This window comes from Neofelis nebulosa, chromosome 1 (genome assembly GCF_028018385.1).
Source record: "Neofelis nebulosa isolate mNeoNeb1 chromosome 1, mNeoNeb1.pri, whole genome shotgun sequence".
NCBI classification, from domain to species: Eukaryota; Metazoa; Chordata; class Mammalia; order Carnivora; family Felidae; genus Neofelis; species Neofelis nebulosa.
In genome coordinates this window covers 216,222,986-216,246,441 of record NC_080782.1, presented here as the reverse complement: position 1 = coordinate 216,246,441, position 23,456 = coordinate 216,222,986, and the positions used below count along the sequence as shown (strand labels likewise).

The following is a 23,456-nucleotide window of genomic DNA, read 5'->3' as shown; positions in this document are numbered from 1 at the left end:
TACTAACTAGACTTATTGCCGTGATCATTTTGCAGCACACACGAACGTTGAATCATTATGTTGTACACCTGAAACTAATATAATGTCATGTCAGTTATGGCTCAATAAAAAAATTTTCCATCGCTGGTGTAACAAATTGCTAAGGACTTAGTGGCTCAACACAGCACAGATGTATTGTCTTATAGATCTGGAGGTCAGAAGTCTGGAATGAGTATGAAGGGGGTAAAATCAAGGTGTCAGCAAGGCTGGCTGCTTCTGGAGACTCTAGAGAGGAACCTGTCCCTTGCCTCTCCTAGCTCTCCTTGGCTGCGGGCACTCTCGCCCCCTGGCATGTGGCTGCGTCCAACCTCTGCCCTCCTCCTCGTGCCGCCTTCTTCCTGCTCTTTGGCTTTCTTGCCTTCCTCTTACAAGGACCCTTGTGATTCCACCCGGATCATCCGGGGTCCTTTTCCATCTCAGAATCCTCAATTTCTGCAAAGTCACCTTTGCTAGATAAGGTGACGTTCACAGCTTCCAGGGATTGGGAAGTGGGCATCTTTGAGGGGGCCATTATTCCTCCCACCACACTCGCCTAAGCGGTTTCTTTGTTATGTGGATCCACGTACCTTTCAATGTATGTATTGCTGTTGCTTGGCTAACCAAGTTCAGATCTTGTTAATGTATGCCTTCCCCTCCATTCCCCTAATTATTCAGTATTTCAGGCTTTCTTTTACTGTAATGACTACATGAATTTTTTTCTCACTGCCAAGCCAGTTAGTATACTTCACAGTTTCTTTCTGTTACGACTTCTTAAAATTTTTGCTTTAACATTTGCTTGGTTTCCTCTGAACGTTTGATTGGCTTCCTTCAGATTTTGTGACCGTTCCACAAAGTGTCTCTGATGCAGATTTCCATACAGTTTTCCGTCTTGTGTCTGTCAGGTAACTTGTCATTTCCGATTTCTTTCCCTTCTGGAAACATCCCTCTTCTGCCTTAACCTGGCTGGTGGTTCATTTGGCCTCCCACACAGCGGTTGTTCTGGGACTTTGCTTTCACAGAATGGTTCTCAACCTCCTCTACACATCGGAATCATCTGGGGGACTTTAAAATTCACTGATGCCTGGGTCGTACCCCCAGAGATCCTGCTGTATTGTGGCCTGGGCTTCAGGGCTTTTAAAGCTCCCCCGGTAATTCTAATGTGCAGCCTAGGATGAGAATCATTGTTTTAAAGTCATCTGGGGAATTGTTCTTACTGCTTTCCTATGTTGGGTCCCCTGATTTCTAGGCCTCCTGTCTTCTATTTTCTTGTTTTATTTCCTTGTTTTGATGGAGCATATTATTTAGTAGCTTCCCAGGAGAAGATGTATGGTCAGGTCATTGCATATCTGAAGGTATCTTTATTCAGCCCACACACTTAGCTTGTAATTTGCTGGTAAGTAATCCAAATTGGGAATCATTTTCCTTCAGAATTTTGAAGGCCTTTCTATTCTACTTTTGAGTATTTGTTCTTGAGAAATCCAAGGCCCTCTGAATTTCAGTCCTTATATATAAGGGCTTTTCCTTGCTTCCCCTGGAAATATTTTAGTATCTTCTTCTTTTTTCTGGTATTCTGTAATTTCATAATGACATGCCTTAGTATGAGGGTCATTAATAATCATTTTCAGTCTGGAAACTCATTTCTAGTTCTAGGTGATTTTCTTGTGTTATTTCTTTGATTTATTTCTCTTCATTTTCTCTAAGGAATTCTTACTGAAATCCTAGGCCTCCTGGATTTATCTTCATTTTTGTGAAAAAAAATTTTTTTTCTCCTTTAATTTATCTCTGACATTTTTTTCTACTTCTTGGCATATTGGGTTAGAAAAAAAAAAAACCCAGTCCTTTCCCCACTGAGTGTCTCCTTTCCTCTCACATGACTACTACATGCACACTTTTGACAACAGATGTGGGGGGACTTGCTTTACCCCGAGTAATTCTGTGACACCAGCTGGGGATCCTACAATTTAATTCAGTTCTGACACTGTCTATCTGGAGGTTCCCAAGGTAAAGGGACCCGCAACCCTGCCCTCCCCTTAAGATGCCAAATTACAAGTAGTAGGTCCCCAGGTTACCCACAACTTCTGTCTAATATGGCTACAAACTGGGGGTTCCCATGACCCCCTCCTGGGTTCCATTAATTTGCTAGAGTGACTCACAGAACTTGGGGAAACTTTTACATTTACCAGTTTACTAGAGGATATGATAAAGGATACAAATGAACAGCAAGATGAAGAGATACCTAGAGCAAGGTCTGGGAGTGTCCTGAATGCAGGTGCTTCTGTCCCTGTGAGTTGGGATATGGTGACCCTCGCAGTGTGAATGTATTCACTTAGCTGGAAATTCCCACCCTCAAGTACTTTTGGGATTTTGTGAAGGCTTCTTCACACAGGCAAGATCAATTATTAACTCCATATCCATCCCCTTTCCCCTCTCTGGAGGATTGGAGGGGATGGTTGGGTCTGGAAATTCCAAGCTTCTAATTGTGGCTTAGTCTTTCTGGTGACCAGTTCCCATTCAGGAGCCCACCCAGTGAGCCTCATTCGAACAAAAGATGCTCCTACTGCCCTGATGGCTTAGGAAATCACAAAAGTTTGAGGAGCTATGTTCCAGGAACTGGGGTGGAGACGTGTGTGTGTGTGTGTGTGTGTGTGTGTACATACATGTATATTTTTTTCTGTTTTCTCACACATTTTCTTGAGTATCTCCTAAATATTTTACTGGTCACATTTTTGTGAGGGGAGGGAAGATCTTTTTATTTTCCAAGAACTTCTTTTTTCTCTGTTGCTTCGTAAAAAATAGAGACCTGTTTTTGTTTCATGGATGCAATGTCCCCTTCTAGCTCTCGGAAGGAACCGTGCGGGGAGCAGAAGACGACTCCAGAGAAGGGGGCCCAGAGGCTCACCACTTAGTATGCAGCATTTTATACAGGCCTTTCATTCTCAACCTGGGTGTAACCACTGTGACCTTCTGTGCTAGGTGTGTCCGATTTAGTTTATCCAGAGAATACACTTCTGATTTACTGTCTGGGTTGGGAGAATTAGCGCCTGAATTCTCAGGGTGGGAGCTGGCGTAGGTACTTTCCTATCATCCATCTGTCATCCTTGATAGCTGTTCCATGCATGTCTTGGGCCCTCATGTTGTTCTGTGGAGAATATTGGCTTCTTGTGGGTATCCTACATCCCTACCAGAACACCTTCTGTTTTGCTCTTTTCCTCTTAGTCACTTACTATTTCTTCATCTACTTTGTCTTCATAGGTTTTTGTCTGAGAATACAGATGTCTCTTGGTTTCTGAATGTAGAGCTTGTTTCATTTTCTCTTCTGTTTAGCATAATTAAAAAAAAATTTTTAATGTTTATTTTTGAGAAGGGGGGCAGAGAGAGGGAGAAACAGAATCTGAAGTAGGTTCCAGGCTCTAAGCTGTCAGCACAGAGCCTGACGCAGGGCTTGAACTCAGGAACTGTGAGATCATGATGACCTGAGCTGAAGTCAGACGCTTAACCTACTGAGCCACCCAGGTGCCCTAAATTTAGCATAATTTTCGAGAGAAGGATGGTGCAGAAACATTTTTACTCCACCGTCTTGAAGTGGGGACTTAATGTTTGTCAGGGGTTGATCTGTGATCTCCCAGGCCATCTCAGAATTCATATGTTGAAGTCCTAACCCTCACTACCTCAGAATGTGACCTTTCTAGGAGATTGGGTCTTTATTAGAGGTAATCAACCTCTAATGAGGTCATTAGAAGGGGCTGTAATCCAACAGGAAAGATGTCTTTATAAAAAGGGGAAATTTGGGATGGACACGCATAGAGGGAAGATGATGTGAAGACACAGGGAGAAGGTGGCCATCTACATGCCAAGGAGAGAGGCTAGACCCTTTCTTCACAGCCCTCAGGAGGAACCAACAGCACAGATACCTTGATTTTGGACTCCAAGCCTCTAGAACTGCGAGACGATAAATTTCTGTTTTTTAAGCCTCCTGGACTGTGGTACTTCACGGCAACCCTTAACAAACTACTGCAATGCTATTTTTCCTTTGTTCACACACTGCCCCCCCCCCCCACTTAGTCTGTTTCCTATTCACTCTTTAAAACACAACTCAGTGTCACCCACTTTGAGGAGGTGTTCTTGATCCAGTTTAATTAAATGTCCTTTTTAGCTTCTTCTGTCAGAATACCCATCACGCTGTGTTTCAATCCTCAGTCCTCCTATCAGCCTTCCACACTAGGCTATTAGTGACTTGCTGTCTGAGAGATCATGTCTTATGACAGTGCCTGCACATAGAGGCTTAAATGTTACTTGTTGACTGGACGTATTATAAACATAGCTTTTGGGGTAAAGCAAGTAAAAACATGTATTTTAATTGAATAACAAAAATTTAGTATTAGTATTACACTAATACTTAGTGATAGTGAATACAATGTTTTCAATACAGTAATACTTCGTGTAGGTGAACACAATGACAGAAATTTCTGGGATTTAGAACTGAGAAAAATAGTGATCAAAGGTTTTTTCCCCCCTGTATTTTTGAGCAGAAACTTCCTGTCCTGCCTGGGAATCCTACCTCGGTAAGCCTTAAGATAGCAGGTAACTCTGAACTCTTCATAGTTGATGTGCCATGTGACTGCCCTTTTAAATGACATTTTGTGTCTAATCCCTCCTTTTTTTCTTCTGAGTCAAAAACTAGCACCCATATTCTGATAAAAGATCAATTAAGTGGTTAAATTTTTTGTTTTTAATTTTTTCATTCGTTTCGTTTATTCATTTTTGAGAGACAGAGTGTGAGCAGGGGAGGGTCAGAGAAAGAGGGAGACACAGAATCCGAAGCAGGCTCCAGGCTCCGAGCTGTCAGCACAGAGCCTGACGCAGGGCTCGAACCCGCGAACTGTGAGATCATGACCTGAGCGGAAATCAGATGCTCAACTGACTGAGCCACCCAGGGGTCCCTAAGTGGTTAACCTTAAAAGGAAGGTATGCAAATAGAATTTAGGTTCTCACTTAAGTCATCACATCTGCTTTCACCAAGTATTTTACTGCTGCTTTTAATCTCTTGAGTAGAAGTTGTGTCCCCTGGTCCATTTTCCTCTTTGAGGTCGTATATGGAGTATTTGTGGCAAAGACTAGCTTTCTCTAGTGTAAAGTGAAGAGGTCATTGGAGAACCACTCTCCGCTTTCAGTGTCTTATCACAGTCCTCCTGTGTTTAGGACTTAGATAAGAGAAAATCCGAGGATATGTTTGTCTGTCCCATGAAGCAGGGTTTGAATGTGTGAGGACTTTCTGAACACAGCTGGAGTTCCAACATTCCAGTTGGTAGTGCTGTAGATGATCCCATTCCGAAAGCCTCCCCTCTTTCTGGCAAGTGCCTATTATTTGATGGAATATGGGTTTTTACAGTGACATAAATGGGGGAATGAATTAAGAAGTGCTTGAGAAAAATTATAGTAAGGAAAAAGGCGGGAACCAGCCTTCATAAGCTTTATGGATTATTAGTGTGAAGAACTAGGCCTGAAATATGTGGTCTGCTGCCATGATGCCTGCTGGTAGTTTTATGACAACAGTGGAATTTCCTACGTATTAGCTTATCAGGCTGCCCGCAGAGGGTGGGCTACAAATCACTGTGAGCAGAGAAAGCATATGACAAATGAACAAACTACTTGGAATCTCATAAATTCCAGAATGCATGGTCACTTTGCCAGTGTGTGAAACCGCGCCATGGTGGGTCAGTGGGGCTGAAGGACACCTTACTGCATGTGTTGGTCCTCCTAAGGCCGCCCCTTGAGACTCTAATTCAGCCAGAAGTAATGACTCCTGTGTTCCTGAACAGCCTTTGTTTTTCTTCTCAGAAATAAAAATAAGCTTCAGGTACTGCTTAGGGAGGAACAGACTTGGAAAGAAATGCATCTCTGGAATTCTATGGTATCAGTCACCAGTTGACAAGCTATTTGATAGGGTACCATTAATGAGCAGTAGGCATGTCAGTGCTTCTAAAGTCACTGTCTCTATTGCTTATCTCTGATATTAAATGATCAGCTACTTGGAATATATATATATATAATATATATATAATATATATTATATATATATATATTATACACACACACACACATACACACACACACACACACACACACACACACACACACACACACACATACAGAAGAATATAGCTTTGCTGGGCAAGGCCCACCTTCCAGAATCTACATGTGTGAGGCATTGTTTGAGTTCTCTATATGTTGGATGCAGCAGCATTTTAGCTGAGCAGCAAAGCAGTACGAAGGGCTGAAGGAAGGACATTCCAGGCAAGGATGAGAACAGTGGATTTGGGGCTTCAGCGTCAGATAAACAGGAGTTTTAGATCCATCTTCGCCTCATGATCTTGTCAAGTTGTTTCACGTATCCAAGTCCATTTCCTTATTCACAACATGAGGATAATATCTACTTCATAGAATTTAAAGGTTAAATAAAATAATAGAAATAAAATGCCTGGCAGTTTATTTTATTTTATTTTTTTTAAATTTTTTTTTTCAACGTTTTTTATTTATTTTTGGGACAGAGAGAGACAGAGCATGAACGGGGGAGGGGCAGAGAGAGAGGGAGACACAGAATCGGAAACAGGCTCCAGGCTCCGAGCCATCAGCCCAGAGCCTGACGCGGGGCTCGAACTCACAGACCGTGAGATCGTGACCTGGCTGAAGTCGGACGCTTAACCGACTGCGCCACCCAGGCGCCCCTAAAATGCCTGGCAGTTTAATGCACTGGCACTGCCGTAAGTGATGTAAAGTCTCCTCTTCCTTGGTTAGCTTATTCTGAGTCCAGTTGGATCTCTGTGCTCTCTCCTTACCAGAGTCTAGTTAGAATTGTTGCCAGTTAGTTGGAATATCCTTGAAAAACATATTTAACTTTCCTCTGTTTCAATCCTTATCACTAGAAGAATAAACCATGTTGATTATCTCTGAGGGGACATTTTTTTTAAGCTTAATTAAACAAACATTTAGATCATCCTTTAAAATGTGCTGGATGATTATGCTTATACTAGCCTTCTTTTTATATATCCCCAGGGACATCTTCAGACGATATGCATAAATCACTCAGTAAGCAAGTGTGTATGGAGAGCTTAGTGTATGCTTAGTACAGAGGTTGAGTTATTAGAACCAGTCCCATGGTAGGGAGACTAGTAAATTGTGGTGGCCATGTTTTTTCCTATGATTTCTTTTTCTATACATTCACAGGCCAGAAGCTGGGCTTACAAGGATTCTCTAAAGGAAGAAGAAAATAAGAAATTCCAAAAGATGAAGGAGGAACAACGTCAGAAGGTAGTCACAAGACCTTATTGCTCACTGCTAATTGTTTGATTGTAGTACTAGATAATTTTTAAGGTTTTCTGAACAGAAATACTTATATATATGAAAATTGTGAAAAAACCCATTAAATATAAAAGGTGAGATTTTGGTGTGTTTTAAGAGTATGGTGGGGTGTGGTCAAAACTTTGGGTCAAAACTCTCATGACACTTAGCCTCATGGGGTTTGCCATCTAGTATGTGTGCTGGAGGGAGGCCAGCAGTTTGCAGAGAAGTTCTGATTTGCAAAATGTGATCACTGTCACTGCCATTTTTTCAAATCAAAGATGTATGAAATTACAAATCATGTCCAGAGAATAATGAATAATAGATATCCATACAAAGTTATGAAACTGGCTTAAATGTTCACCTAAAAATACACCTGTTATACAACAAAAGATACTCCACACATATATACGAATTTGTGAGGTATTCCAAATTATTTTGAGCAACAGAAATCAGGGAAATGAAGGCAGAGCTTCGTAAGAAGAGCACTTAAAGGGTAATTCTCATTAGAATCTAAAACTTCTGGTATGTTGACTGAAAACATTCAATGTTGTGACTTGATGGTCATACCTGCCTTTCCTACATCTGCTCAGATGGGGCCAGCGGCTCCTCAGCAAGGGATCAGATGATGATCAGTGGTTAGCTCCAAGGCACCACCTCATTCCAGATCCTTTAAAGAAGCAAAATAGACTATTCAGCTAGTTGGACACCATTACCTTCCCCATCATTATTTTCCAACTTGCCATATTGGTGGCTGATAAATCCTGTCCTTTCGTCCAGAATCTCTCTCAAAGCCATTTCTTCATTTGTACAATTAACTTGACTTCTAACTCCCATTTGATTTCCTTGATTCAGTTCAAATTATTTTCCTTATGCCTTTGCTGCACAACATAATTTATTATAGCAATTGTGTGTAAAATCGTTTTATGAAATAGGCTGTATGTATCGTCACTGCTATAATTTGACCCTTCTAAGTGCTACCCTCCTTCCAAGAGTGGTCCACCCCTTCCTTGTTTGTTGTTTCTGCCAGCATGCAGTCTAAATGACTGTGTCACTCAACTGCTTTGTGCATAGGAGGTAATAATTAAATCATTGAAGGAAATAATGTAAGTTGTGTATTTAGTTATTAAGTTACTATGTAAAAAAGGAAGAAACCAGAAAACATTTTTATTCCTTGGTGTTTTTTTAATATCTTTGTTTTGACAAAGACCTCATAATGAAAGCACAATTAAATAATATTATAGTAACAGTCAGCAGTAATTAGCACATAGAAGCTAAGTCTGGTATATACTCGTGGTGTATTTTCAATAATGTCTGTCAAGTGATATGTAAATGTTAGTCTGTTTCTGTGACCTTCGAAGTCAATATCAAGTCCTGAGGTGTTTAGATACTGATGAGAATGTTGTGAAGTCAGCGTAGGATATGATTTATATAAAAATAACTTCTAGTGAATTTTAAATAGTGCTTTATAAAGTTTGGGGGCATATTTGGAACGTGAAAACCATTAAAAGTAGAACATTTCACAAAGAGAATGCTCAACAGATTAGAAAATCAGATCTGGGATTTAATTTTCAGGTTGAGCAGTTATTTTAAACAGTGAGAATTAAGCTTTTTATTTCTTAATCTTGTTTTTCTTCTAGAGTTAGACAAATATTGATACATACATATTTTCTGGTTATTGACTGAGCGTATGTTTCTTTTGCATAAATTATTTCCCTTTACTTACTGTAGCTTTCAGTAAAGTGAATAACTTTGACATACACATAATTCCATCATTAGAGTTTTCAGTATCAGTAGAATACATAAGGGTATTTACCTTATTTTTATTTCTCTTCTTTTTTCCACTCTATTATTTACATGTCCACAGAAGGGCATTTCTTGATTGGTAGAGTCTCATTCCGTATCACTTCAATGATTTAGCTTAAAAAATAAGGATCATGTTTATGGTAAGAAGATACAGGAAAAAAAACATGTATAACATCACATCTATTCATGTGTTTGTTCTTTTCATTCATTCAACAAATATTTGTTGAATTCCCGCTATGAAGTGAGTCATCAGCAAATAACCTAGGTTAGGTTGAGATGATAGCACATTTATTTTGTTCTGTGTCTCTTTCATATTCTTTCATTACTCTGGGAACAGTAGGTTCTTCCTTAAGGTTACCCTTTCAATATTTTACATTTGATTCAGTTTCTTCTAGAAATTTTTTTATAATTCCCCCTTCCTCCTATACACTCAATATGTTCTTCTCTTTTCACTATTTTGTGTGTGTGTGTGTGTGTATGTGAACAGTTACACTTACTCTTGCCTTTCTAAAATAACCCCTTCCTTGATTCTGCTATCCTCAAGATACTATCTTTTCTGCTTCTACCAGAAAAAAAAGACAAAGACAAAGGTAATCTTCCTGTAATCACATATTTATTAGCCATTTTGCCCTTTGTTCCTTATGTTCTGGTTTATATTTAGCAATGATCATACTGAAACTGCTCTCCAAAGGTAAATCCCTTCTGACCATTCAATTCAGTGGTCTTTTGCAATCCCTGTCTCTCTCTCTAACTCTGTAACAGTATTTAATACCACTTTAAAGCTTTCCTTTTCTGGCTTTTTTTTTTTTCACTCTATTACTCTGGCGGATCTACCTCAGAGTAATCTATCCCAGTATTCAGCCAGCCAGCCAATCAACAAACATGTATTGAGCTCCTATTATATTTGGAGTCTTTTGTAAGATGCTAGAGCAGGATAGACCAGAACCCTAACCTCCCAAAGTTTACTTTTTAATGGAGGAGATAGACAATTAAAAGGAGACAGAGAAATAAAACACTGTATTTTTAAATTTATAGTGATCATCACTTTGTAGTAATGAATGCTGTGAAGGGATAAATTGTGTGTTGTGATAACTTCAGGGTGATGTATTGAATGCTATCGATTGCCTGCCTTTCTCTTAAAACACTGATTTTTTTTTCCCTCAGTATACATTTTACTTGGCATGGGCCATGTTTCAGAGAAGGCGGGCACTTCCCGGTTCCAGGGATCTAATCCCAAAAGGTCTAACTGCTCCTGGGAATTCCATTCTCCTCAATGTGATTGGTTCAGCTATGAATGTAGGAAATAGTTCCAACCAATGAGACTTACAGGAAACCTGTCATTTAGTTCAGATTTTTATCAATATGAAATGGACTAGTCTTCCTATTCGGTGATTTTCAGCTTTATTTCTTTTTTTGGCTTTTTATTTTGTCTGATTCTAATATTTTCTCTGCTAGCTTTTTTGTTAGAATTTGGCGATACCTTTTTCTATCACTTAATTTGAACCTGTCTGTGTCATTTGGTTTAAATTATATTTCTAGTGATAAAAAGTGGCCGATTTTCTTTTTACCCAGTATCATAGTCTCTTTTAATTTAGTATATTCTCATTTATTGTGATTACTAGTGCTTTTGCACATATTCTTGGTACATAATTTAGTTGGTAGCTATATTTTCTTGTTTTCTGTTCTTTATTTTTTTTTTTGACTCTTTGAATTTTCTCTGTTCCATTTATTTACCTTTCCTCTTTTCTTTCCTCTCCTCCTTCCTTTCCCCTGGCTCCCTTCCCCAGTAGTAAGAAATTTCAGTGTTTTTATTATTTTATTTTTTACTTTCTATAATTTATTTATTTTTCATAATTTACATCCACGTTAGCACATGGTACAACAATGATTTCAGGAGTAGATTCCTTAAGCCCATTACCCATTTAGCCCACTCCCCCCCACACACAACCCCTCCAGCAACCCTCTGTTTGTTCTCTATATTTAAGAGTCTCTTATCTTTTGTCTTCCTCCCTGTTTTTATATTATTTTTGCTTCCCTTCCCTTATGTTCATCTGTTTTGTATCTTAAAGTCCTCATGTGAGTGAAGTCATATGATATTTGTCCTTTTCTGACTAATTTCTCTTAGCATAATACCTTCTAGTTCCATCCACGTAGTTGCAAATGGCAAGATTTCATTCTTTTTGATTGCCAAGTAATACTCCACACACACACACACACACACACACACACACACACACACACCACATCTTCTTTATCCATTCATACATTGATGGATATTTGGGCTCTTTCCATACCTTGGCTATTGTAGATATTTCTGCTATAAACATTGGGGTGTATGTGCCCGTTCGAAACAGCATACCTGTATCCCTTGGATAAATACCTTGTAGTGCAATTGCTGGGTCATAGGGTGGTTCTATTTTTAATTTTTTGAGGAAACTCCATACTGTTTTCCAGAGTGGCTGCACCAGCTTGCATTGCCACCAGCAGTGCAAAAGAGATCCTCTTTTTCCGCATCCTCCCCAACATCTGTTGTTGCCTGACTTGTTAATGTGAGCCATTCTGACAGGTGTGAGGTGGTATCTCATTGTGGTTTTGATTTGTATTTCCCTGATGATGAGTGATGTTGAGCATTTTTTCATGTGTCGGTTGGCCATCTGGATGTCTTCTTTGGAGAAGTGTCTATTCATGTCTTTTGCCCATTTCTTCCCTGGATTGTTTGTTTTTCGGGTGTTGAGCTTCATAACTTCTCTATAGATTTTGGATACTAACCCTTTATCTGATATGTCCTTTGCAAATATCTTCTCCCATTCCATCGGTTGCCTTTTAGTTTTGCTGATTGTTTCCTTCACTGTGCAGAAGTTTTTTATTTTGATGAGGTCCCAGTAGTTCATTTTTGTTTTGGTTCCCCTTGCCTCTGGAGACATATTGAATAAGAAGTTGCTGCAGCCAGGGTCAAAGAGGTTTTTGCCTGGTTTCTCCTCGAGGATTTTGATGGATTCCTATCTTACATTTAGGTCTTTCATCCATTTTGAGTTTATTTTTGTGTATGGTGTAAGAAAGTGGCCCAGGTTCATTCTTCTATGTCGCTGTCCAGTTTTCCCAGCACCACTTGCTGAAGAGACTGTCTTTATTCCATTGGATATTCTTTCCTGCTTTGTCAAAGATGAGTTGGCCATACGTTTGTGGGTCCATTTCTGGGTTCTCTATTCTGTTCCATTGATCTGAGTGTCTGTTTTTGTGCCAGTACAATACTGTCTTGATGATTACAGCTTTGTAATACAGTTTGAAGCTTTGTAATACATTTCTATTTTTTGGAACAGCTGGGATTGTGACACCGCCAGCTTTGGTTTTCTTTTTCAACACTTCTTTGGCTATTCAGGGTCTTTTCTGGTTCCACACAAATTTTAGGATTGTTTATACTAGCTCTGTGAAGAATGCTGGTGTTATTTTGATAGGGATTACATTGAATATGTAGATTGCTTTGGGTAGTATTGACATTTTAACAATATTTGTTCTTCCTATCCAGGAGCATGGAATATTTTTCCTTTTGTGTGTGTGTGTGTGTGTGTGTGTGTGTGTGTGTGTCTTCTTCAATTTCTTTCGTAAGCTTTCTATAGTTTTTAGTGTGTAGATTTTTCACCTCTTTGGTTAGATATATTCCTAGATATTTTGTGGGTTTTGGTGCATTTGTAAATGGGATCAATTCCTTGGTTTCTCTTTCTGTTGCTGCATTAATGGTGTATAGGAATGCAACAGATTTGTGCATTGATTTTATATCCTGAAAGTTTGCTGAATTCATGGATCAGTTCTAGCAGTTTTTTGGTGACATCTTTTGGGTTTTTCATATTGAGTATCATGTCATCTGCGAAGAGTGAAAGTTTGACCTCCTCCTGGCCGATTTGGATGCCTTTTATTTCTTTGTGTTGTCTGATTGCTGAGGCTAAGGCTTCCAGTACTATGTTGAATAACAGTGGTGAGAGTGGGCATCCCTGTCTTGTTCCTGACCTTATGGAACTGAGACCTTAAGCTCTTAGTTTTTCCCCATTGAGGATGGTATTAGCAGTGGGTCTTCCATATTTGGCTTTTATGATCTCGAGGTATGATCCTTCTATCCCTACTTTCTTGAGGATTTGTATCAAGAAAGGATGCTGTATTTTGTCAAATGCTTTCTCTGTATCTATTGAGAGGATCATGTGGTTCTTGTCCTTTCTTTTATTTTAGTATATGTGCTGCCGAAGCGAGCACTGTCCTTTCTTTTATTGATGTGATGACTCACAGTAATTGTTTTGTGGATATTGAACCAGCCCTGCATCCCAGGTATAAATTCCACTTGGTCGTGGTGAATAATTTTTTTAATGTATTGTTGAATGCAGTTGGCTAGTATCTTGTTGAGGGTTTTTGCATCCATGTTCATCAGGAAAATTAGTCTATAGTTCTCCTTTTTAGTGAGGTCTTTGTCTGGTTTTGGAATCAAGGTAATGCTGGCTTCATAGAAAGAGTTTGGAAGTTTTCCTTCCATTTCTATTTTTTGGAACAGCTTCAAGGGAATAGGTGTTAACTCTTCTTTAAATGTTTGGTAGAATTCCCCTGGAAAGCCATCTGGCCCTGGACTCTTTTTTGGCAGATTTTTGATTACTAATTTGATTTCCTTACTGGTTATGTGTCTGTTCAAATTTTCTATTTCTTCCTGTTTCAGTTTTGGTAGTGTATATGTTTCTAGGAATTTGTCCATTTCTTCCAGATTGTCCATTTTATTGGCGTATAATTGCTCATAATATTCTCTTGTTATTGTTTGTATTTCTGCTGTGTTGGCTGTGATCTCTCCTCTTTAAATCTTGCTTTTTATTTATTAGGGTCCTTTCCTTTTTCTTTCTGATCATACTGGCTAGGGGTTTATCAATTTTGTTAATTCTTTGAAAGAACCAGCTCCTGGTTTCATTGATATGTTCTATCATTTTTTTTTTTTTTTGGTTTTGGTAGCATTGATTTCTGCTCTAATCTTTATTATTTCCTGTCTTCTGCTGGTTTGGGGTTTTATTTGCTATTCTTTTTCCAGCTTTTTAAGGTGTAAGGTTAGTTGTGTATCTATGACCTTTCTTCCTTCTGTAGGAAGGCCTGGATTGCTGTAAACTTCCCTCTTATAACTGCCTTTGCTGTGTCCCAGAGGTTTTGGGCTGTGGTGTTATCATTTTAATTGGGTCTATGTACTTTTTAATTTCTTCTTTAACTTCTTGGTTAGACCATTCATTTCTTAGTAGGTTGGTCTTTAGTTGCTAAGTATTTGTTACTTTTCTACACTTTTTCTTGTGGTTGGTTTTGAGTTTCATAGCATTGTGGTCTGAAAATATGCATGGTATGATCTCAATCTTTTTGTACTTGTTGAGGGCTGCTTTGTGTCCCAGTATGTGATATATTCTGGAGAATGTTCCAAGGGCACTGGAGAAGAATGTGTATTCCACTGCTTTAGGAAGAAGAGTTCTGAATATATCTGTTAAGTCCATCTGGCCCAGTGTGTCATTCAAAGCCATTGTTTCCTTGTTGATTTTCTGTTTAGATGATCTGTCCATTGTTGTAAGTGGGGTGTTGAAGTCCCCTACTATGATGGTATTATTATCAATGAGTTTCTTTATGTTTGTGATTAATTATATATTTGGGTGCTTTCACATTTGGAGCATAAATGTTTACAATTGTTAGGTCTTCTTGGAGGATAGACCCCTTAATTATGATATAATGCCCTTCTTTATCTCTTTTTACAGTCTTTATTTTAAATTCTAGATTGTCTGATATAAGTATGGCTAGTCTGGCTTTCTTTTGGTGACCATTAGCATGATAGATGGTTCTCCATCCCCTTACTTTCAATCTGAAAGTGTCTTTAGGTCTAAAGTGGGTCTCTTGTAAACAGCACATAGATGGATCTTGTTTCCTTATCCATTCTGTTACCCTGTGTCTTTTGATTGGAACATTTAGTCCATTGACATTTAGAGTGAGTACTGAAAGATATGAATTTATTGCCATTATGTTGCCTGTAGAGTTGGAGTTTCTGGTGGTGGTCTCTGGTCCTTTCTAGTCTTTGTTGCTTCCCATCATCCCCCTGCCCCCCCCCCCCCAGTCTTTTCTCCCTTCAGAGAGTCCCCCTTAAAATCTCTTGCAGGGCTGGTTTAGTGGCTGCGAACTCCTTTAATTTTTGTTTGTCTGGGAAACTTTTAATCTCCCCCTCTATTTTGAATGACAGCCTTGCTAGGTAAAGAATTCTTGGCTGCATATGTTTCTGATTCAGCACATTGAATATATCCTGCCACTCCATTCTGGCCTGCCAGGTTTCCGTGGATAGGCCTGCTCTGAATCCGATCTGTCTTCCCTTGTAGGTTAAAGACTGTTTTTCCCTTGCTGCTCTCATGATTCTTTCCTTGACTGAGTATTTTGTGAATTTGGAAGTGATATGCTTTGTTGATGTTTGGTTTTTGTTGGAATTAATGGGAGTCCTCTGTGCTTCCTGGATTTTGATGTCTGTGTCTTTCCCTAGGTTAGGAAAGTTTTCCTCTATGATTTTCCCTCATAACCCTTCTACCCCTTTTTCTCTCTCTTCATTTTCTGGGGCTCCTATGATTCCGATGTTGTTCCTTTCTAATGCCACTGATTGCTCTAATTCTTAAATCATGCTGTTTTGCCTTAGTCTCCCTCTTTTTTTCTGCTTTATTGTTCTCCATGAGTTTGTCCTCTATATCACTGATTCACTGCTCTGCCTTATCCATCCTTGCTGCTGCAGCATCCATGGAGATTACAGCTCAGTTATAGCATTTTTTATTTCATCCTGATTAGCTTTTACTTCTTTTATCTCTACAGAAAGGGATTCTAATCTGTTTTCAACCCCGGCTAGTATTCTTATTATTGTGATTCTAAATTCTGGTTCAGACATCTTGCTTGTATCTGTGTTGATTAAGTCCTTGGCTGTCATTACTTCTTCCTATTCTTTTTTTGGGGTGAATTCCTTCACTTTGTCATTGTGAAGGAAGAAAAGGAATTAATAAGGTAAAAAAAAATTAAAATTAAAAAATTAAAAACAACACAAAATAAATCAAATAAAGGATGCTTGATCTTAGGTGTGTTATGGTCTGGTTGTTGAAAGGAGCTTGATAGATTAGAGAATAAAGGGAAATATAAGAAAAGGAAAAAAAGGAAAATGTTTGAAAATTTGAAAAAATGAATACAGTGTAATAGAATAAAATGAAATTGTGGCAGTATAAAAATAGAGTTTGAAATATTTACAAAAAAGGAAAACATTTAGTGGAAAAAAATTAAAGAAAAATATTTTTAGTAGAAATGGGAATAAAAAATAAATTTTTTCTCTTTCTGTATTCAAGTATAAGAAAAGAAAAGAAAAAAAAATTGAATAGACGGACCAGCAAACAAACTGAAGTACAATTGAAATTACATCAATTTCCCCTAGAAGTCGAACTATGAAGCACTTTGTAGTCCATAAACTAAGCAGGTGGAGAGACTTGTGTTGTTCCTGAAGAGCACGGTTGGCCAAGTTGGGCAGGGCTTAGTGTAATGGCTCCATTCTCCACTAGATGGTGCTGCTCAGCTTACTGGGGTGGATTGTTGTGGCGCCTGTAAGATGTGTATGCGCATGTGTGGGAGGGGGAAAAATGGCGTCACCCAGCTACCCAGTCTCTAGTATTAGAACTCTTTGCTCTCCTCAACCAGCAATCATGCTCTTTTGTCTCTGGCTTCCATCCACTCCCCGCTTCTACACTGTCTGTGACCAATCTGTTAGGCTGCCAGGCGGCACTTCCCTCCTAAGTTTTATCTCAGCTGCGGCTGAGTTTCCCAACCCCTCACCTCTGAGGGACTATGGCTTTGACCTGCTCAGTCCCTCTATGGGAGCGTCTCACTAAGCAATAGCCGAGTACCAGCCAACCCCCAGGAACATTTGGGAGACCGCGCTGCTGATGTCCAGAGACTGCGGCTGGGTGCTAGCCCACTCAAGAAAAAGTTCCACGATCATGTAGCAGCGGTGTTTTGGGGGTTATGGAAAATCTCAACACACATCTGGTGCCAGGTTTCCCCCTTAATGTCCTTGTTCCAGCACCAGGTAATGTGGCTGTTCTCTGGGGTTCACTGGGACCTTTGCCTGTGGGGCTGCTGAATAGCCTCTACCAGATACCCTCCCAGCAGGGCAACTGCCTCTGCCCGTGTGGCCTGAGGACCCCTCGGACCTGGCTCTCTGCTCCTGGAGATTTGCCCTTCCCACCAGAGCACCACCAGTATCGAGCTGCGGAGTTTCAGACTCTGCACTCCCTGTTTATAGAGTCTTAATGGGATTTAAACTCTCTCCTTTCTCCTTTCTCCCTTTTTTTTCCAGTGCCTTGTGTATTCTTTCTTTTCTCTCTAGCCGCTTTCGGGTGAGGGGCGGGGGGGTGGGGGGCAGTGAGGAGGGTGCTTTCCATGCTCACCCCTCTCTCTGTCCTCTCTCTGCAAGCAAAAACAGGTCCCTGCCCTCTGCGGCTGTCTCCCCTGGTTCACCTCTCCATGCTGCTGGTACCTGCAGAGTTCTGTGGTTCAGGTTGTGCAGATTGTTGTGTTAATCCTCAAATCAGTTTTCTAGGTGTGCCGGATGGTTTAGTGTTGATCTGGCTGTATTTCAGGGATGAGAGACACACAAAAAAAAACTTCCATGCTGTTCTGCTATCTTGGCCCCTCCACCTCAGTGTTTTTATTTTTAATCTTGTATGACCTTTGACCCATTTAATTTCAAAATATATATCTCACTTTAGGGAAATGTCTCTTTTATGTTTATTCTACTCTATCGTCTCTGTTCTTTATTTCTGGGATGTGTATCAAATGGATTTTGGAAATCTGTTCTTTATATATCTTAATTGTTTTCCTGATACTTTCTGTCCATTTGGCCTTTTTCATTGCGTTCTGGGAGAAATCTTTGATTAGATCATCCAGCTCACTAATTTATTTCATAAGTTTCCATTCTGCTTATTTGGCACATGTATTGAATTTGTTTCTTTACCAAGATTGCTGATTTGTTCATGACCATGTTATGTTTTAACAGTGCCATATTCTTTCTAGTCTCTTCATTGAGGGTAATTACACCAACATTAAAGTTTTCGATTTACTATTTTAACTGTACTCTTTTCCTTTCCATTTTAAGTTTTATCTCCTGTGGTTTTCTTTCTTAAATGTACGATTCTTGGTTATCTTCTTTCTTTGGGCGTGCTGTCAAGTGGGGTATGTGGGAGCTCAGCTTCTGGGAGGAGTAGCCTCTTTTCCTCCTATAGTCAGTAGGCGTCAGGGACATCGTCCCGTTTCTCTGAGCCCAGACACCCCTCCTCTATTCACTGGTTAGCCAGTGGGCCATGTCTGTGCTGTCTCCTGTGTAGTGCAAGTGTGGGAGGAGAAAGGGCCCCATTCCCAGCTGCTCTCACTGCACTTCTCCAACTCATCCTCTTAATGACCACCTCAGTATTCCCTCCTGGAGCTCTTTCAGAAGCACAGCTAACTCAGTCCAGTTTATCCTACACACTTGTTTCCCTGTGTAAGTTATCCTGCCTCCTTCCTACCATTCAGGAACTTAAACTTCTGATAGGCCAGTTGCACGTACCGATTTTGCATGTTTATTGACTTCTATGTAGCCATTTGGAAAGTAAAAACAAGCCAAAAAGTAAGAAAACACTGAAATAATTGGGTGGCAGAGAAAATTATTGTAGAATATATCAAAAAATTATGAGAGCATTTTATGGGGCGTGCTTGCAAAGTTGTATTTTGAGATGTTGTACTCAGAAAGGAAAAATCATAACTTTTAAATCCAATCAGTACTAAAAAAGAAATGAATTAAGCACCCAATCTAAGAATTTAGAACAAGAACAATAAACGACACTGAAGGAAGTAATTAAGATAAGAAACATAAATTAATAACAACTTCAAGAAACAGCTGTTATAAAAATCCAACAGTTTGTTTTTTGATAAGGTCGCAAAATGAACAAATCTATGGCAAGTCCAATCAAGAAGAGATGAGTAAAAATGCAAATACGCAACATTAGAAATGAGGAGCCAGGACCGTACATTTGGAAAAGATTAAGCTTATATTACTAGAGATAATGGTATGCTAATAATTTGAATATGTGGATTAAGTGAAAGGTTTTATAGGAAAATATAAAACTCTAAAATGACTCAGAGTTAAAATACATACAGACAATTGCAAATGCATGTGATTTGTAAAGTTTTATGAGAATTACTCTCCCTCAACAAGCTAAACTTGGAAAATTTTACAGGCAAGTTCATTGGAATTTTCAAGGAACATTTTTTTTTTTCCTATGCTTTACAAATGGTTTTTGAGCAAGGAAAGAGATTAATGTAGAATTAATATTGAACTTGAATCTCTATATGTCACAGCCTGATAAAGGGAGCACAAACATGGAAACTTGTAGAAATTAACATTTGAAAGGAAACTTTAGTTAATGATATTTTTTTCTCTTAGATAATTTACCAAGGCAAAGTAAGGTTTATTCTAAGAACATAAAGATGACTAGCTATATGTTATAACTTTTTATTTCTTTTCCCTCCGGTAGGGTAGGTTATGAAAGAAAATCCATTGGATTTTAGCAACAACAACAAAAAAAAGCATTGATAAATTTTAATCTTTACTACTAATTAACAAAAAAAATTATCATGAACTAGATATTTAAAAGATTGTGTTAACATACATATAGTTTTCCAAACCAATAACCAACATTAATTCAATGGTGAAATATTAGAGCACTAAACAGTATCAGGATATCTGCAACACCTACTACCAACCAGTATTGTTCTGGAAATTCTAACCTAGTGCTTCATGGGTTAAAGTTATTTGATGGAAAAAAAAATTTTTTTTTAAGCTGAAAACTCTTAACATAGCGTGGAACAAAGTTTGGGAATTGTTTTAGCTAACTTGATAAGGCAAAAATACAAAACGGACCTTTTCTAATTATTGGAAATAAGTTATTATTTTTGGGTGAGAGCAATTTCCTGTACAGCCTAAGACAGTCTACTGAAAAATGATTAGAACAAATGAAATAAAAGAATTGGTTATAAAATAGAGGAATCAACAACTTTCTCAAATATCAGCAAACATTAATTAGAAAATATAATAGAATAAAAAGTCCTTATCAAAAAGCAACTATGTAAAGAAATTACTCCATTCCCTCCCTTCCAAAAAAAAAAAAAGTGAATAAGCCAAGAAAAAACCCCAGAACTTTCCTATGATCGTGTCAGTTTGAATAATATAGAGATGGGTGATGGTTCCGAGTGGTAAAATTCAATATTGTCATAACTATAGTTCTGTTCAAGTTAATTTGTGAGGTTAGTGCAACTCCAATAAAATTTTCAGGGGAATGAGGTGGTTTGGAAAGACTGTTTCTACATTTCAACCATGAGAATAATCACAAGACTAAACAAGAAACTTTACAGAATATGGATAATAATTTGTGTGTGTGCTGGGGCAAGGAGAGCTTAAGGTATTAGCTGTTTAAAAATATCTGAAACTCCCTTGTACTGCTGTACATAAGAGGTGAACTGAAGGGCTCTTTGACAATATCAAATTATAGTTTCCTAAATGTGAAAGTATTAGGTATAAAAGAGGTGTAAGTTTGTTGTGTGGAAATAATCAGAGGTCAGAGATGAACACAAGGTGTACATACAGTGTTGTTTATTTTCAAAATGATATTACTGGAAAGTTTGAGGATTTGAGGATTTTGAAGTTCGGAATACCACGGCGCAACTGCTGTGGGTTTTTTTGTTTTTTTGTTTTTATTTAAATTAAAAAAAAATTTTTTTTCAATATATGAAGTTTATTGTCAAATTGGTTTCCATACAACACCCAGTGCTCATCCCAAAAGATGCCCTCCTCAATACCCATCACCCACCCTCGCCTCCCTCCCACCCCCCTTCAACCCTCAGTTTGTTCTCAGTTTTTAAGAGTCTCTTATGCTTTGGCTCTCTCCCGCTCTAACCTCTTTTTTTTTTTTCCTTCCCCTCCTGCAACTGCTGTGTTTTAATGACATGGGAATGTGATCACCCATATAAAAATGAAACAAATAAGTTTTATTAAAAATAGACTCTGGGTGAATTTTGAAGGCTGCCTCTTCTTCTTGTACTTTGTGCAGATTATTTCATCCCCCTAAGTTTTATTATGTACGAGAGTTATTTGCCCTGTGATACTGTTTCTAGGGTCAGCGGAGAGAAAGCTTGTAGAAAGTTTATCTTAATGCCTGGCACGTGATGAGCACGTGATAATGCGACCTGGCGTGCTGATAGGAAGTTATAATCTGTGTGTATAAATCAAGAGATGAAGGAAATACACTGACATGTTATCAGTAGAGAGATTTTATGAGTGATTATTATGTCTGGCTTTATCGCTTCTGTACTTTCTACGCTTTCTACAATGAATAAGTAACTTTTATGAGAAATATTTTTTTAAAAGAAGAAAGTTGACAGGCAATATTTCTGGGCTGAGAGAGAGCTGTGTGATTCAATGATTATTAGTAGCTGGAAGTCCATATGTCTTTAGATTAAAATGCTAGAACTAACAATAATTAGTAAAAGGGGAATGCACATTATTGCTATTTTTTGACTCCCCTACTTTACCCATTAATATTTACTTCCTCTGATTTGGTTATCTCCTCTTAATTTCTTGAAGTAGTTTCCACTTTGTTCCCCAGTGAAGGCCATCTTTGCCCTTCTGGGCAAAGGTATTCCTGTGGGGGGCCCCAAAAGCAGGAGTTCTCTGAACTGCCCCCTCCCCCTGGAGCTCTCTCTCTTCTATTAAAAAACATTCAAAGGAAGGGGTTCTTTAACATTCATGACATCACCTCTCCTGCTTCCACTGTCCTCTTCCTCTTGAGTTGAGAGAACATCCTCTCCTGGGAAAAGTTTGTCCTGGCCAGGAGATGGCACTTCAATGTTTACATAAAGCAGTCAAGCTGAACCATGTCGGAACGCGCCTCACTGGGATTCAGACATGATTTCAAAATGACCCTATCTTCGTCTTCAGTTACTGTACAAGAGCCTTTCCTCTGGAGTATCCCTTTCCTTCTGGCCTCATCAGGTTTCTCCAGTGCCCAACTTTCACACACCTGGCTGTTGTGTGGTTGACCCTTTGGTTCAGTGGACCACAGAGAAGTGATTTCTACAACCTCTGGCAGGAAGTGGTGAGCCCTCTACTTCTTGCTGTTAGCTTGGGCCCCGGCACTGATCCTTAGAGCTCCCCAGCCCCGTAGCCCATCCTCTGGCAAGAGCAACCCCCCCGCCCAACACACACCCCAGAAGCGTGAGCAAAGGGAGAGGCATGGATGGCTGTGTTGTCTGCATTTCCTCCCACCACTTTGGCCAATGTTCACAGCAGATTCTGCTGTTAGCATCTCCAAAATGGTATTTTATTTATCCTATTACTTTAGTGCCCTCTTAAGATGGAGCTCTGTTAACGTAGGGAGACGTGGGAAGCGTGGGGAGACGTGGTCTCTTTCCTCTGGGAGTCTTCACGACATGCTTGCGTTGTTGAGCCACACCCAGCACCATTTACTCCTTGTTTCTCGGCATCCCTTCCTTTGTAGCCCCACGCCCTATTGCTTGAACTGGTGTTCAGCAATACATTTCTTTGGGCTCTGTTTCATCGTTGCTTCTGGGTCTGTCTCCCTCACTGCACTTTGGCTTCCTTCAGGGTGGAGCTGTGTCTGTTTGCATCTGTACCTTCAGCATGAATCCAGGTGTCTGGAAAACGCTCGCTGCTTAGCAAATCGGTGTGGAGCGGGACAGGACTTGACAGCGCCTCAGATGCCGTGTGTCACATTCCTCCTGCTTAAGGCATTTTGATTTCCTTAACGTCCAAAGCTCAGCCCTTGGAACAAGAACCACTTATTTGTATCTGTCCAACTAGATATTGCACTTCTGTATGAGAAGCCAGTAAATGAACCGAGGATGTGTTTATAAGGCACGCAGATGCATCTGCAGTGGCTATCAATTCAGCAGAACAAATGAATTAGTCGAAATTATCCTTCGTGGTACCAAAGGAGAACCAGCCTCTTCCTAGTAAATACGCTTTGCTAGATATAGAATAATAACCCTGAGTGCGGTGACGCCAGAGCCTCCCCGCTGCCATCTGGACCAATGTTCTTGCATGGTGATGCCTCATCAGCTCTGCCCTGGTTTCCCGCCTGCTCTGGGTTTTCTCCTCTCCCTGGCCTTGCTCTGTCATAGGATGATGCGTGTCACTCTCTTCCCGTCCCCCTTTCTTCCTGCCTGGCAGTTCT

The 23,456-nt window shown here is 39.4% G+C and overlaps 1 protein-coding gene across 3 annotated transcripts in view; it reads left to right on the top strand.

Moving 5' to 3' along the window:
• Positions 1-23,456, top strand: part of EPSTI1 (epithelial stromal interaction 1) — a 99,166-nt gene that overhangs the window by 56,828 nt on the left and 18,882 nt on the right. Inside the window, exons 8-9 of one of the 3 annotated variants that reach the window (XM_058684314.1) lie at positions 4,548-4,580; positions 7,243-7,326. The exons of 1 other annotated variant lie outside the window; for it this stretch is intronic. In XM_058684314.1, the coding sequence (XP_058540297.1) occupies positions 4,548-4,580; positions 7,243-7,326 (117 nt within the window). The remainder of the gene's footprint in view (positions 1-4,547; positions 4,581-7,242; positions 7,327-23,456) is intronic. One more of the 3 variants, XM_058684325.1, reaches the window with a different exon arrangement.